Raw genomic sequence first — 16,424 nt, forward strand, 5'->3', positions numbered from 1 at the left:
GTCCTGCTCTGTTTCAAGTGATGATACGCACACTGCGCAGCCTCCGCGCGCATATTGCGCAGGCTCCGCGCGCTCGCTGCAGATCAAACGGTACGGGTGACGTCGCAAATGGCACATTCCGTATGTCGAGACCCCCGCTCCTCAGCTGCTAAACTACTCCATTATATTTTAGTTGAAAAAAACAACTTGCTAACTTGTTTCTAAGGTTAAGTCAGCATCAAAAGCGCCGACACTGAATAAAACGAATATGCGCAGATGACATAATTTGCTAATAATTGGAAGCAGGAATGTGGCATCACGCCGTGAGTAGAGGGTTATTAAAGTCGCAGAGGGACCGTTAGGACATTTAATCCTTCCCGAAACCTTCCGTTCACCTGAGTGGACGGCGCTCTTAATAAGCTAACTCAAAAGTGCCCGTTACAATGATTAAACATGTCAATTGCGGAATGATTTACGCAAACGCACGCGCTCTTCTCTGGTCAGGGGGGGTTAACACCATAGACTCGACCGAAACAACTTGCTCAAACCCCGGTGAGCCCGTCCGATAACGGAACCCGTACCTGGTTGTCGTCAGCGAATCAGCCGTCGGATCCTGTCCGCCGAGCCCCGTGGCGTCCTCTCGGTATGAAACCGTGTGCTGCGCGCCGCGGAGACAGATGCGGGCATGTATGTGTGCAGCCTCCAAAGCGGGGCCCCTCCTCACCGGAGCGGACTTGACCACTGCTGCTCCCGCCTACGATGGACGGGGTAATGATCGCGCGGATCGATTGAGCGAAGTGCGTCACCGCCACGCGCCACCGGAGGGGACACAACACTAACAGCCGACGGATACCCCTCTGACGGATACCCCCCTGACTGAGAATGAATAACCGCAGATAAGGAGTATCAGTCTGAAAACTTTGATGACTCTCCTTTGAACCGATCGCACGAATATAAGGACGGCCACAAGGGGGAGCCAAAGCGACCATCCAGAAACTACGGTTTAAAAATAACCTTCAACAAAACAATCCCCTCCTCACTTTAAAATTAGAAATGATCCTTTCAAAAGAATATAGTTTTTGCTATAAACTTTCCATCTGATGTCTAAAAAAAATACATTCAACTGCCCAGCTTTAGGTTTTACAGTTCTGTTTTATTACAAATGAGGGGAAAAAAATCATTGTGTAATTAAATAGTTATTTGATTCTGGGAGAAATGCTGGAAACAAGCAGTCACAGTACTAAAGGTTGACATGAAGACACTGTGTGTTGTGGTAATATACATCTTGTAAAGGGGGAATGCGTCAGCGCCCTCCCCTCCAGGCTCCTCCACCCCTGTTCTTTCCTCCTCTTCCTCCACCTCCTCCTCCTCCTGCAGCTCCTTTGCCACCTCTAACTTTCTTCCTCACTCCACTGGCTTGTTCGGTGTCATCCTCGTCTCCGTCTCTTCCTCTTGGTCTTTTCCGCTTTTCTCCTTGTTCCTTCATTTCCTGAACAAAAGGGTAGACAGTTTACTAAAAACAAACAAACATGCATTTCTAATGCCCCTTTTCAGTGAATCGCATAAAGACCCACTTACATGAAAATTGTGTTTTTGGTGTTCTTATAGCATTTTTCAGATGATGGAGGACATTTATTAAACCCAAAACAGTATTTCTGAGAACTTCTTTAATCAAATCAAGGTGAATCAGGAGCAGACAAAAATAATTGCAGTTTTTTTTGTTATTTAGAAAACATGCTGGGCTCCTAGCTCTCAACAAGAGGGAGGGGAAGGGGGGCGGGGTTGCTTCAAACTATCACTCACAACTCATAGATGAATTTCTAATAAACTACTGCCGCTCAGCAAAAACTATGTCCCAGAAAATGATACTTTTTTTAAAATTTGGCTTAAAAACAACATAATCGCAGTGAGACTTTTGCAAAAATGACTGAGGAAAAGTTCTTTTGCCTTAAAGAAACACAAAGCTAACTGCACAAAACCCAAAATGTATTTTTCTCAAGTTTGAAGCTTTCTTCTAGCAACATAAACATAAAAACGAATTTTGTATTTTAATCTATTATTGTATTTGACTGCGTTAAACCTAAACCCTTCTTTACATTTTAATAAAAATGTTGCAAATTATTATTTGTTTTCTGGGGTTCACTCTACATAAGAATAAACGTCAATGTTGTCGGGTTTTTTACCTTCACTTTGAAAAATACAGAAACAAGAGTCCAAGGTATCAGTGCCAAAATACTCCAAAAAAATTCTACTTTCATGAATGTATTGACACTATTTTCTACCAATTTTACATCCAAAACAACATTTTTTATGTAAATAATAATTATTAGGGGTGCAACGGATCATGAAACTCACGGTTAAGATTTTTCAAATCAGTAAAAATGGAAAAAACAAAATAAAAGTCTACAATTATTATTTTTTAAAGCTTCAAAACATTTACACACACAGACACAAATGTATTATAACATTTCAATATTTCTCATTGAAGCCTATTTATAAAAACAAAACTTTAATGAGATCTTTGAACTTAAGATATCCTTTTATATGAAAGATGCTCATTTAAAATAAAAAAACTAAAATAAAAGAGAGAATCAGGGAATATTCAAACTGACTACTTTTCATTCCTTCACTGTGTTCTCTAGCTGCAGGCTAACACACTTTTGGACAAACGAATGATCCATACAGATCATTTGTGATCTGTTGCACCCCTAATAATTACAAATTTAAAAAAATATGGAATTTTAGGAGAAGTTCTGACACTAAAAACTGTCAGTCCGTATGGAATGATCCATGCGGATCATGAAGGATCTGTATGGATCCTTCATGATCCGTATGGATCCTTCATGATCCATATGGATCATTCGTAATCCGTTGCACCCGACAGTTTTAGTTAATAATTAGTTAATAATTAAAATTTAAAAAAATTATGGAATCTTAGGAGAAGTTCTGACACTAAAAACTGTCAGTCCGTATGGAATGATCCATGCGGATCATGAAGGATCTGTATGGATCCTTCATGATCCGTATGGATCCTTCATGATCCATATGGATCATTCGTAATCCGTTGCACCCGACAGTTTTAGTTAATAATTAGTTAATAATTAAAATTTAAAAAAATTATGGAATCTTAGGAGAAGTTCTGACACTAAAAACTGTCAGTCCGTATGGAATGATCCATGCGGATCATGAAGGATCTGTATGGATCCTTCATGATCCGTATGGATCCTTCATGATCCATATGGATCATTTGTAGTCCGTTGCACCCGACAGTTTTAGTTAATAATTAGTTAATAATTAAAATTTAAAAAAATTATGGAATCTTAGGAGTTGCTGACAGCAATTGTTTTGCCTAAAAAAACTATTTTAAAGAATGACCTTTTCTAGGAGGATCGATTCAAATCCGTTCCTGATGTTCCCGTTAACGTCCCGCCAGGAACAATAAAGTAAATTTGACTCTGAATCGGATTCATGAATTCAATGAATCTTTGCAGAATTTCGAAAAAAGTTTAGCTTCATTTTGATTGTCCAGCCCAGATCTATAAAAAGAATCCACCGACTTGGAGTGGCACGGACACCATTCCTCAAAAAGTAAAAGCTTTATTGTTTCATCCTGTCAACGGAGTAGGAAGATGGACTCACCACTCTGGCAAATCTCTGCGCTTCGCTCACTCTCTCCACCAGCATCATCACTTCCTCCTCCTGGGTGGGAAAAGCAGGAAGTTTCTTCCCAATTAAACTTTCGATTCGCTGGAAAAGCTCCACATCGTACCTTTGGTGACAGAATGCAACCCGTTATTCCTTCCCATCAATAAACTCGAATTAGATCAAAAGTTCCAGTCGATCTTACTGTGTGACAAACGTGATGGACTTCCCAGAACGCCCTGCTCTGGCTGTTCGCCCCACCCTGTGGATGTAGTCCTAAAAAGGCAGAGAGGCGGATTTCTTCAAGCACGCCTGTGAAGACCGGCGTGAGATGGCCTGAAAGTCAGAAACCCGCTCTGACGTACCTTGGAGTGAGTGGGGATGTCGTAATTGATGACGCAGTCCACGTGAGGAATGTCCAGCCCCCGGGACGCCACATCCGTCGCCAGCAGCACCGACCGAGACTTGGACTTGAACTTGTTCAGAGCTCCAAGACGTTTATTCTTAGAATGAAAGATATGCAGAGACATGCTGTTGACTTGAAAAATTCAGAGAAACTCAAGAAAGTCTGAAGCAGTCTGAATCTGAGCTGTCACTAAACGTAAATCTCATTATTCTCGTTAGAAATGTGGAAACTTCTGCCAAACTAAGAACACGTCTGACCCGCTGTTGGTGTTCAGGCTGAACGGAGACATTTTCTTGAAGTTAAAAAGAACATTTCTTGGCACCAAACACTGACTGTCCTTACATAACCATCAGCCCACACCCACGGACAGAAAGAAACACGGTACTGATCCTCAGAAGACCCTTAACCATTTCACTTCTGTTCAATATATGAAATATCCTTCATACAAATACAAAATGTTTATTATTATTATTTTTAAACACAATGTTTTCTAATATAAAAATCATATATTTATGAACTAAAGAAATCATAACTTATTCAACATATAGAATGTTTAAGTTAAAGAACAGCAGGACAAACACAATCTGGGATCTGTATCCACAGACCACTATGTACATTTTGCACATATTGCACAGGTGAAAATTGGTCATCCGTGAATCTATGTGGAAAAATTTAGAAAAGTTGCTGTTCTTTATGTGGAATTTTCACTAATGTATCACAAATAAAACCTTAAAACCACAGAAGTACAAATAAACCACACAAAGAACATGTAGATTATTATTAATGATTATTGCACTGCTTATATGCAATTCATTAGTGATTTGTGTGTCAATTACTTAATTTTAACGTGATATGTGCGCCGTATACGCAATAAAAAAGTTATACAACCATGGTAGATGCGTGAAAAGTTCTTTGTTTACCTCATCTGAGCTGGCACCTGGATCTAAACTGTACAGCTGGATATAATAATGTTGCTAGTAATTTTTGCTGCACCGCTAATGTTAGGTTGGGGTTGTGAGGGGCTGTAAGCTAGCGGGAGAGAGTGTGAGCAAAGGGTTGATGGGATATATCGGTGGAGGGTTACTTCCGTGCAAACAGTCCCATTCAAATCACTGAAATTTTTGATGAATTCCAGCCGCTCTTCAGAAACTAGGTCTTAAGAAAGGACACAAGTTTTTTGATTTTGGCTTAAACGGCATAATCATAATTAAAATACCACTGGGAACACTTTCATAATAGATAAAAAGCTAGTTGGAGTGGGACTTTAGAGAAAATCTTAGAGGTAGTTCATCCTTTTCACACCAGTTGTACCGCTTAGGGGAATCTTTCTTATGCAATCAAGAACGCCCACCAATGTGAGTCAGCTCTGACTCTTCTGGCAGGAGAAATGCTGCAGGTAGAAGCTTCTAGATGACTTTCAAACACATTTCCGCTCCTTAAAGGTCAAGTAGAATCCCGATTGGAACACTGGACTACTTTCGGATTATTGTGTGTGAGTGACGCCCCCCTTCTACCTGACTCATCTGTCCATGAAGGGGAATAGCTGTGATGCCCAAGTTCCTCAGCATCAGCGCCACCCGCTGGGCGTTGTTACACGTGCTGCAGAAAATCATGAAGGAGTTTCCAGCCAGCTCATTGAGGATGGACACCAGGTAGCAATCCTGCGCCAAAGTAGGAGATTCAGATTCAAATAAACTCAATCTCTGGAGAACAAGCTAAAGATGGTCCGAGATTATACTAAGTGAAGTAACCTTGTACTTGGCGGGTATGAAGACGTAGTACTGCTGCAGCTTGTCTACTGTCGAGTACTTTGTAGACACGGCACATTTCACTGGATCTTTCAGAGCAGCTCGCTGAAGTTTCTGCACCTGTGATGCAAACGAAAGAGCAGAGTGGAATCAGAAGATTGACACAAGTCGGCCTAACAAAAAATAAAATCAAAACTGCAGTGAAAACGTAAAAAACAGCGTTTTGTACCTTTTTGGTCATGGTGGCAGAAAAGAGGAAGGTACGTCTCTCTCTGGGAATCACCTTCAGGATTTTATCCACCTGTGAAAAAAGAAAACAAAAGAGCCCAGATAATCAAACAGGTTTAAAAAGATGCAGATATCTTCACAACATCTGGTCTTACTGCAGGCTTTGGTTTATGACGATCACAGGATGGCTTATGCAGAACAGGTCTAATGAATTATGACTGACAACACATCACAGTTTTCATTTGATTACCAAAATAAAATACAAGAAAATAAAAGTTAAAAAGCATCCACCTGTCAGAGTAAACCCCTACCTCGGTCTCAAAGTCCATGTTGAGGATTCTGTCTGCTTCATCCATGACCAGGAACTTGAGAGCACGCAGAGAGAAGCCCTTTGTGTTCTCCATATGATCTATCAGCCGACCCGGCGTGGCTGCAGACACACGAGTTTTCATTCAGGGACGTTAAACTGACAGAGAATGACGTCGGACTTCAGTTATTTTCTGCACAACTTTCAGGTTTAGGAACATAATTAGAGCCAGTTTGTATGCAGTTCTTGCTCTAAACCTTCAAAAATAATCTATGTAAACTGATTTAAGGATTTTTTTATTAATATTTTAAAAAGAGTTTATTAATTTTTTTATTAAAACATAATCCTCGATGGCAACATTAGTGTTACCAATTACACATATTTTAAGAAAATCCTACTTCTATTGTTTTTTTTTATTTAATTCTCCTAACCTTAATAGAAATTTATTAAGTTTATCTTTGCAACTTTTTTTCTGCTATTGTTTCCTTTTTTAAAGGTTATTAAAAATAAAAATATTTTTAAGCCTTAATTGCCAAGAAAACATCCTTTTTTCCAACATTAAAAGCATACAAAAGTGCCTCTTTTTTCTATAAAAATAAACAATGTATTAAAAATGAGATCCTTACACTTTCCTGATGAATAAAGAACAAAAGCATGCCAGTACTGGATGATCTTACCAATGACGATGTGAGGCTTTTTGGCTAATACCAAGGACTGTGACATCATATCAATCCCACCAACGATTACAGCTGCAGCAGAAATGAGATCAATCAGAAAACTGAATGAAAGATGAAGGAAGCCCCCCAACCCCAAGCCCCCATATCCAGCCTTACCGCACTTAACGCCGATGCTGGAGCCCAGAGCTTCGAACTGCTCAGAGATCTGGAAGGCCAGCTCTCTGGTGGGGGTGAGGACCAGGGTGTGAAGCCTCTGAGGGGAAGCCAGCAGCGACTGGAGGATCGGCAGAGCGAAGGCCCCCGTCTTTCCTGAACCGGTCTCTGCCAGGCCGATCACGTCCTTCCCTGTGAGAGAAACAACGAAGCCTCACGAGTGGAAACTTAAGAGCTGCATTTAGACACAAACAAACATGAAGCAACACAGCAGGCTGCAACCTGAGGCTCCAGAAACACACTCCTCCACTGTGGCTCTCTGGCTCAAGAAAAGGAGAAAGTTTTCATTTTTAAGAGTAACTGCAAAGTAAAAAGTAATCGAGTCCCAAACAGTTGAACAACAGTTCGCATCACTCCACGGGGTTCCTGACTATAGCAGCCATATTTCTCCCACAATCCTTCAATCCTGTCTAGTTGACCAAAGTCCAACTAAAACAGGGACAGATTTTTGAGCACTGTGTACCACAGATAATCCTTTTTAAGTCAAAAAGGACAACTACAACATATTATTAAAGCGCAACGGATTATAAGGCTGATTTACTATTTTGAAACAAACTATGGTTTAAAAATACAGAAAGAGTCCCTAAATTAGCTCTGATTCAATTTAATTAGATTTGTGAATTTCTGGTTGAGATGCACCCCAGATGGTAAAATAAACTGTTTTTTAAGTATTAATTTAATTATTAATGACATCACACTACCTCACTACAACTACATTTCCTGCATGGAGATAAGTTAACTTATATTAATATTTTATTCATGCCAAAAACAACATTTCAATTACATTTATCATCATAGTAACAGTAACATTATTACAGTCAGCGTCTTATTGTTCTAAAGGCTGAAATAAGACTTTGTGGCTCCTACTGGGTTGTAGTCTGTAAGAAATTGACCCGAATGGCTCTTTTAGTGTTGAATAATCCTGACTATGAATCATGAGAAATAATTGATCAGCTGGCAAACCTGAAAACAGAAAAGTAACCTGCGTGCATTTTCATCCATAAGTTACATTTAAAAAAATGTCTGTTTTACTCGAAATAACAAATACATCAGCTGGCAGGCATCATAGACGTCCTTCTTACCTTGCAGTGCGACTGGAATCGCCTCCACCTGGATTTTAGTTGGACTCTTCCATCCCAGCTGATCACAAGCCTCACACAGCACATCGGTTACCCCCTGTCACAAACGGGGGGGTTATACTTCTTTCATTGGGAAATGGTAGCTTTTAATGTATACCCTTTTTTTTACTGATCATCAGATGTTATAATACAATAGCTTCGTTCGGTAAGCTAACTAAAACAGAATGTGAATTAAAACGTTTTAAAATCTCTCTCTGACACAAAACCTACCAGATCCTTGAAAGTCTTCACTGCTGCCTCAGCATCTTCATCAATAATCTGCTTTTCATCTTCGTCACAGCTGGAAACACCTGGAGTTTCTTCTGTGTTTTGCTTCGCTTCATCCTGGTCGGCGTCCGCCATGCTTGTCGTCCCAACGTGTCGTCAGATCTGCAATGCGCAGCCGCGAAACGTGCGGAGGGAGCCGTGCTGGAGACGCTCGCGCGCAATGGATGATGGGAATTTGGGTTTTTGGGCCAGAAAAATCAGTCAATGCCTTTCTATTTTGCTGTGTACAACCTTCTTGGGTCTCTAAAATGAAGCTAAATTTAAAACAATTTAAAAATGAAATAAAACATTTTATTTGCATTCAAAGGTTTATAATTTAGTTAAAGATTTTTTCATTATTGATCTTTTAATTATTAATTAATTAATTAATTATATTATTAATTATTATTATTAATTATATTATTAAGGATGATGGAGATGGAGCTGCCTGGCAGGAGGGCAAGAGGACGGCCAAAGAGGAGATATATGGATGTCTTAACAGAGGACATGAAGTTGGCTAATGTTAGGGTAGAAGATGTCCATGACAGAGTGAGGTGGAAAAGGATGATTCGCTGTGGCGACCCCTGATGGGAAAAGCCGAAAGAGAAAGAAGAAGAAGATCTTTTAATTATCATACGGTAATATATATTCCTTACAATAAAGCCACAAAAATGCTATTTTTGTATGATGTTCAATTTAATTCAATTCAATTTTATTTATTCAGCCCAATATTACAACAATAGTCATGTCAATGGGCTTCATACTGGTAATTATATACTAAACATGAAGTCATAATAAACATGAAGTGGTAGAATTCAATAGATAATGGTTAAACTAAACAGACTAGGCTGAGGTAGGGTCTACATCCAAGTAGGAGCAGGAGCACAGACCTGGAATCTGGAGTCATTCCTGCTCCCCTGTAGGGAAGCAGGAAGGAGAGACAATACATGAATCGCTCTGCACCAAACAGAGGCATGGAGAACTAAATGATATATAAATAATCGAAAATGGAGGAAAGGAGAAGTAGATGAGAGTAGAGGATATAACCCCAGTGCCCCATACTTTCCTCACTTTCAAACTTCTCACAGCCTACTAACAACTATTTTTTTTTATTGTTATTTAGTTTAATTCAAACATCTTAACAGTAAGTTAAATATTCTCTGATTACTAGCTAGTCTGGCAATAAGCCTGTCCAAAGAGGAATGTTTTAAGCCAGAAACTGTGTCAGCCTCTCTTCCATGAGCTGGTAGCTCATTCCATGAAACAGGCTTGGTGGATAAAGCTTCTACCTCACATGTGTCAAAATCAAGGCCAGGGGCTAAATGTGGCCCGCCATGTCATTTTATGTGGCCTGCAAGAACATAAAAGTTTTTAATTTCTTAAAATAACATTTTTTTTTAGTTGATTACATATGATTTATGTGTAGCTGCTGTAATTATTCAATGTTTGCAGGTCTTATGTGTGGATGCAGACAAACTGTTGTCATCAAACCATCAGTTGGATCCAAGGCAGTGCGCAGCTTTTTTTTGTAAAATTTAACATGTGTGATACATGTTCTTTCTTGCTCATTTTTAAGTTATTTTTCTTTATTCACTTGGACAGTTTGATCCTTCATTAATGGAGCTATATGGGTTTTCATAAGCGGTCAAAATTTAAAAGGATTTATGGTAGAGTAACAAGCAAACATATGTTTTCTATGGCACTTTAAAAAGTTAGAATAGATAAATAATGAGTAATTTAACATTAAGGAGTAGTTATTCACTTTTCATTACATTTAGTTACATGTTTACATTATATCAGGCCCTTTGAGGACAGCCACTATGCTGATGTGGCCCTCAGTGAAAATGAGTTTGACACCCCTGCTCTGCCTCCTCTGCCTGTGCTTTTACTAATTCTAGGAACCACAAGCAGTCCTGCATTTTGTGAGCGAACTGTTCTGTTAGGGTGGTAATGAAATCTTTAATAAAGGATGGGGTCATACCATGTTTATAGATTAGTAGGAGGATGTTGAACTTCGTGAAGTGAAGCTAACACAGGAGTGATGTGTTCCTGTTCCTGCCAACAACCTAGCTGCTGCATTCTGAACAAGCTGGAGACTTCTAAAGTACAACATGAATGAGTCAAACTGTTTCCAAGTCTTTCCTAATTCCAAATAAAAATACATGTCTTTAAAAGAAGAATATGATGGTAAGCACTACTTACATAATGGAGAAAAAAAATAATGAAAGGACGGCTGTTTTCTAAATGTTTATTCAGCAGATGGCGAAGGTTTATCAGTGCTGGTCAAACAATAGTTTTACATGTAGATTCTTTCAACAAAACACAAGATAATAATAAAAAGTGATGTGACCAAACAGCTGCTTTAATGATCAAAGTTTTTCTAATCATTTCAAATAAACTTGAAGGAGATGCGCTTCTGAGCAGAGTTTGGTGCTCAGTTACACTTAAAAAAAAAGAAAACCAATCTAAACATGAGTTTGCTGAAAGCAGGGCTCTCTGCTGAACTAAACTGTTCTTGACCAACGCTGTACTTACAGTTGAAACTTTGCACAGAAAATATTAAAAAACACACTTGTTCACAGATCCTGTGGAATATCATGGAGTCGAATCCTGGCGAGTCTCAGAGAAGTCCTTCCATCTCTCTCATGAAGGCTTCATAAACCTGATCTTTAGTCTTCATGCTTGGCTGGGATACGGCGCCCATCTGGGCTGGGTGAGCCATTCCCATAACCACTGTGGCACCCTGCTGTTTCTGCCACTGGCCCCCTCCCAGCCCCTCATCTACCCTCCTCCCCAGAGCTCCCGCCCCGGCTTTCTCATGATGAGCGGCCGCGGCCCCCGGCACAGCTCCGCTCTTGTCCCTGCGCACCCTCAGAGCCGTGGGCACGAAGCGGGTGACCTCTGCTTTGGGGTTGATGATTTGTGGTTTGGCAGAGATGGTCGCTCCGCCGGCGCCTGCAGCCAGGCCGCCTCCAGCCGCAGCAACAGAAGTGATGTTGGCGCGCTTTTCGATGGTGGCTGCGTGGTGACGGCTTGCGCTTGTGGCGGCTGCTGTTCCGGGGGGAGGGGGAATCCGCATGGGCGGTGGGGGCATGTTGCTCTGTGAGGCGTCCTGGCTGGTTCCTTTCTGCCTCTGGACAATATTGGGAGGAGCACTGAGAACATTGGAGTTGAGGGGTGGAGGAAATAAGGAGAGAGGTGGCGCAAGAGAGCGTGGGGGGCCTCCTGCCCTTGGGGGAGGGGGTGGGAGGCCTGTGGGGAACAAGACACACTTTAATAATACATTTATTTAAAAAAAATAGAATTAATGAAAAGTGTAGATTGTGAAAACAATTTTTCAGTTTTTCTTTTTTGTTTTGGAGACATTTTCCTCTCTCTTCTCCACATGTACAAACCTGGAGGTGCAGGAGGGGGGAGTCTTGGAGGAGGTCCACGAGGAGGAGGGCCTGGAGGAAGACCAGGAGGGGGGCCCGGTGGAGGACCAGGAGGCCGACCTGGTGGAGGACCGGGAGGCAAAAGACGAGGCATCGGACCTCTCATCCCCCCTGGCATCCCAGGAGGCCTCAGGAAGGGAGGAGCGCCTGAAAGAACAGTTTCCGTTTTAATATCGGGCAAAAATGATGCAAACGTGGGTTCAGAGCTGAACAAACCTGGCGGAGGGCCTGGTGGGGGACCAGAAGGAGGACCAGGGGGCCTCATTGGAGGAGCTGGAGGTGGGCCGAGAGGTGGAGGTCCAGTCATTGGAGGACCTTGCATGGGTGGAGGACCTTGCTGTGCCACATTTCCGGCAGTAGGAGGCAGATTCTGACCAGCCAAAGAATGAGGCTGCTTTTCTCCCTTTGATCCCCTCTCCTCTGTGTCAGAGCTGTCAGATCCATCCGTATATTCTTCCTCTTCTTCTTCGTCTTCATCCTCCTCAGGAATCGACTGACCTGAGAAGAGAAAAGCAGCGAATAGATATAAATATTTAAATATATTGAGAATAAAAGGCAGCTGTAATGCTGTAGAGATGTGGATGTGGCCCTCGTCCTCACCTGCCATCCTCAACATCATGGCCTGCAGAGGAGTGATGGCTTTGCTCTTTTTCACAACTCTTTTCTTCTTTTTCTTCCCATCTCCTTCCGCTGGCATGTCTGCAAAACGCACACTCCGACCTGCCGGGAATACGAGCCGGAGAAAAAAACACAAGACATTATATTAAAAAAAATGCACTCAGGGATGCTGATCAGCATCTTTGTTTCCTTTTTTTTTACCTCTGTCTTTGTTCTCCTCCCTCTTTTTGTCGTCATCTTGCCGCTCGTTGTCCCCTCCTTCTCGCTCTTCCTCGCTGTCTTCCTCAGAGTCGCTGTCATCGTCCCGGTCATCTCTGTCGCTCTCACTGCCACTGTCCTGATCCCTTTCCATTTCCACGTCTCTATCTAAACCAGGAATGGAGGATTCTTTGCAGAGAAAAAGAAAAGGTAAGAGGAGCAGGAGATTTAAAAAAAACACACACACACTGACATAGATGTGTCTGAATGTTACCGGCTTTTGTGCTGTAAGCTCTCCGAGAAGGAATTCCATAGAGAGCCAGGACCTGAGGAGGTGGGGGTCCAGGTGGGGGCCCTGGTGGCTTCTTTCCTGGAGGTAAACGCGGGACACCAGGTACTGATGCCATCACCGGTCCAGTGGATGAAGAAAGAAGTGGCTTGCTATGAAAAACAAAATGAGAACAATAAATAACATATTACATCCCACAGAATGCAGGAAGAGAAACTTGAACAAAACCAACCCAAAAGGGGTCTTCTTCAGAATGGAGGGAGGCTGCGCCCCTGGCAATGGGATGTCTTGGATGTGAATATTTGAAGGAGCGTGGGGCATGTCAGGTAAAGGAATACTGTCGACCTCCACTGACTCGGCATTCTGGAGGAAAAAATGCAAATATTAACACCTGCAACTAGAAAAAAAAAAAAAAAAAAAAAAAAAAAAAGCCAAAAAGACTTGAAATAAACCAAACTGTGTGTGTGACTTGGAGGTAAAACCTAATTTAAAATTTTTCAAAAGGTAATTAATACTTTAAGAAAAGAATAAAGGATCTTTAAGTGAACAAAGGAAGGAAAAAGGATCAGGAAGAACTAAAGCTACCTTCACTGAATCAAAATAAAGAGCCAGCTGGCCTCGCTTGGTCTCGTAGTCCAGTTCCAGTTTGCGCAGCTCCTTGTAAGTTTCCGGGTTCTCCCTCTCGTACAAATGGATGATGCGCTCAAATGTCTCACGCAGCTTCTTCCTCTTGTCCCTCAGTACTTTCTCATTCAGCAGAGGCTGTTGAACTGGGTTAAACTCTGCAGACAAGAAAAAGAATCAAAATGTTATTTTAAATTAGGATGGAGAGTGACTCAAAAGCTTATCCACATGCATGGACATCAATTTATGGGTTATAATACCGCAGTAGTTAATTCTGCTTAACTGAGGCTACATGACTATGTGTGTAGAGAGTCAGCTCAAAGATTAACTTGGGTTCTAGGAGGTTAAAGATGTAAAATAAAGTGAAAAAAGCAAATAGGAGCTGCTTACCCATCTCATCTAGCTTCTCCATATCTCTGATGATCTGTCTGGGATCCTTCATTTTCAACACTGCTGCTCTTACCATCATCCTCTGCTTCTTGTTCTGTGCAAAGAAAAAGCAAAGAAATGCAATCCAGAATAAAATTGTTTAGAAAAAAAAAATGAATGAATAAAAAAAGCCAACAAATATTCAGCTTAACAGTCCAAGTACCTTTTTTAACTCCCTTTTCCTCGCCTCTTTCCCTGTAAGGTAGGTAACACAAACACAAATGAGTCATGTTGACTGGATCTGATCATCACTGCTCGCACGGGTCGGTACTTACTGGCCTGGTCGGTGGGATTCATGAACTTCCCACTCTTGGTGGAGGAGGTTGAACGTCGCCCCATTGTTGCGGTCAGTCTCGTTTAACCTAACCAGTGCAGAATAAACGATGTAATGAGGTAAACAAACAAAAACTACAATCATATTCTAAAATGTGGTTAGAGTGCCTTGATGTTACTGTTTTATACCAAACTGATGGTAAGTTTTATGATCCCACAAAGCTAAATTAATATTTGAAGGAAGTTTAACTGTTTCTCTTTATAATAGTTGAGCTAGCAGGTAAACACGGAACTCTTGGCTCTTATTTTTACATAATTTGGTAAAACAAAGAAGGAATTCAGGCTGCTGGCAAAGCATATCGAAGCAAAAAGCTTGGACTCCAGCAGAGATTCGCTAGCTTAGCGCGTTAGCTTGCACTTGTGGCTACGCCCGTTTTAGCATCAACTGCAACAAATTAGTCAACGCCGCCTCTACCTTTACTTCAGGAAAACCTGGTGGACCACGATGGGTTTGTCACGCTCTCCGTGACACCTAAAGCAAAAAAATAAAGCCACAACCGAAAGAAAACCCAACACTTTAGGGCTAAATGTGTATGAATGCAACGTTAGCCGTCCGCCATGTTTACTGGCGCGGGCAAAAGCGGAAACACGATTTTGACGTCATAAAATTTCAAAATAAGATACTTTTTGTTGAGTATTTTTAGTTTGTTTGAAAGTTTTTGTTATTTGCTAATTTTATGGCCAAACATCTTCTTTTTTGTAATCAAATGCCGACCTTTAGTATTTGCCTGACAAAATAAAATATTTATAAAGTATTTTATTTATTAAAATGTGTGTTTGTTTGATTGTTTTTTGCCATTTTAAGAGAATGGAAACACAATATACTGCCATTGCTAACTACCGAGTACTAATATTAACAATATGAAAAAATGCATGATGATGTGATGTTTAAAACATTTTTAAAAAATAGAATGACATATTTTTCAAGCAATGACAATAACAAGCACCGATTCCAGCCAGAAAGGCCAAGTGGGCAAAATATGTTTAAAAGTGGGCAGAAAAAGTGGACCAGTTCACCGAATGCCCACTTAAGCCAATGTGAGGCCACCACAGAAACTGCAGACAATTGCCCACATTTTCTGCTCACTTTTAAACCATATGGGGCCCACTTGGCCTTTCTGGCTGAGAGCTAGTAGTATTGTTTACATGGAATTGAACTGTTGCTCTTAGGTTTAGTTAAGATTCAGGTTAACTGTGACAGCTCATTTTCTCTTTCTGACTGATGCAGATGGGGAAGCTGCTCATCTAAACGGATAACCTTCCCAATGATGCTGCCATACACCAGAACATCATTGAAGAAGAAGGCTTTGAGCTCCCACGTCTTCATCGTTTTGTTGTGTGTTTGTGGTGGGGAGGTGTAAGAGGAGTGTAAGGGTTGTGGTAAATCAGCTGTTTCTTTAAAGTCCCATTAGCTGCCATGCACCAAGGTGGGGGAAATTCGTTCTCCGGAACAATGTTATCAAGGACAATTTGGTAGTTTAACCCTCCAATTCAACCGCTTCATGCTGGGTGTTGAGCAGGAAGTTATTGGGTCCCATTTTCAAAGTCTTTGATCTGACTCAGCGGTGGATTTGAACTCACAACCTCCACCACAACCCCTCCACCACAAGGCCTCTGAGCTGGAGACCACAGAATATTGGCCACAGAATAATGATACAGTTGACAACTATGTGAACACGAGAGCAAGTGAAGTCTCAGTGTTATGGTGTCTTCATTGTAATGTAAGTGTAATTAGTTTAAAATTTAAATTAAAAAATGTGTATTTAGTTTTAAAACATGTCAGTAATTAGGATTGGAAGGCCAAATGACCCACACCCACAACACAAAACTGGCAAAAGACTTATAGACATTTTTATGGTACGAAGTCGCATGCTTTGATGAAATATTTGTTCTCATTCTATTTCTATCTTTTGG

At 41.1% G+C, this 16,424-nt stretch overlaps 3 protein-coding genes across 6 annotated transcripts in view; all 3 read right to left on the reverse strand.

The window, feature by feature from the left end:
- The window catches only part of LOC101154782 (myosin-10), a 71,503-nt gene extending 70,588 nt beyond the window's left edge, over nucleotides 1-915 (reverse strand). For all 4 annotated transcript variants that reach the window (XM_078951346.1, XM_020705468.3, XM_078951345.1 and 1 more), the window contains exon 1: nucleotides 561-915. The gene's annotated coding sequence lies outside the window, so the exon portion shown is untranslated. The remainder of the gene's footprint in view (nucleotides 1-560) is intronic.
- A 196-nt stretch (nucleotides 916-1,111) lies between these two features.
- ddx47 (DEAD (Asp-Glu-Ala-Asp) box polypeptide 47) lies at nucleotides 1,112-8,724 on the reverse strand. Its single transcript, XM_004071816.5, has 12 exons — nucleotides 8,550-8,724; nucleotides 8,283-8,376; nucleotides 7,144-7,332; nucleotides 6,988-7,059; nucleotides 6,315-6,433; nucleotides 6,005-6,076; nucleotides 5,779-5,895; nucleotides 5,542-5,688; nucleotides 3,987-4,124; nucleotides 3,827-3,897; nucleotides 3,619-3,748; nucleotides 1,112-1,468 (listed from the first exon to the last, which is right to left on the reverse strand). The coding sequence occupies exons 1-12, from the start codon at nucleotides 8,679-8,681 to the stop codon at nucleotides 1,283-1,285; spliced, it is 1,467 nt and encodes a 488-aa protein (XP_004071864.1). The 5' UTR covers nucleotides 8,682-8,724; the 3' UTR covers nucleotides 1,112-1,282.
- Nucleotides 8,725-10,819: 2,095 nt separating this feature from the next.
- wbp11 (WW domain binding protein 11) lies at nucleotides 10,820-15,114 on the reverse strand. Its single transcript, XM_004071957.5, has 12 exons — nucleotides 14,926-15,114; nucleotides 14,453-14,539; nucleotides 14,341-14,372; nucleotides 14,139-14,232; nucleotides 13,710-13,906; nucleotides 13,357-13,487; nucleotides 13,110-13,276; nucleotides 12,839-13,024; nucleotides 12,620-12,739; nucleotides 12,236-12,517; nucleotides 11,981-12,166; nucleotides 10,820-11,837 (listed from the first exon to the last, which is right to left on the reverse strand). The coding sequence occupies exons 2-12, from the start codon at nucleotides 14,514-14,516 to the stop codon at nucleotides 11,206-11,208; spliced, it is 2,091 nt and encodes a 696-aa protein (XP_004072005.1). The 5' UTR covers nucleotides 14,517-14,539; nucleotides 14,926-15,114; the 3' UTR covers nucleotides 10,820-11,205.
- Nucleotides 15,115-16,424: the final 1,310 nt, after the last annotated feature.

The sequence above is a fragment of the Oryzias latipes genome, chromosome 8 (genome assembly GCF_053564925.1).
Source record: "Oryzias latipes strain Hd-rR chromosome 8, Olatipes_Hd-rR_3.1".
Taxonomy (NCBI): domain Eukaryota; kingdom Metazoa; phylum Chordata; class Actinopteri; order Beloniformes; family Adrianichthyidae; genus Oryzias; species Oryzias latipes.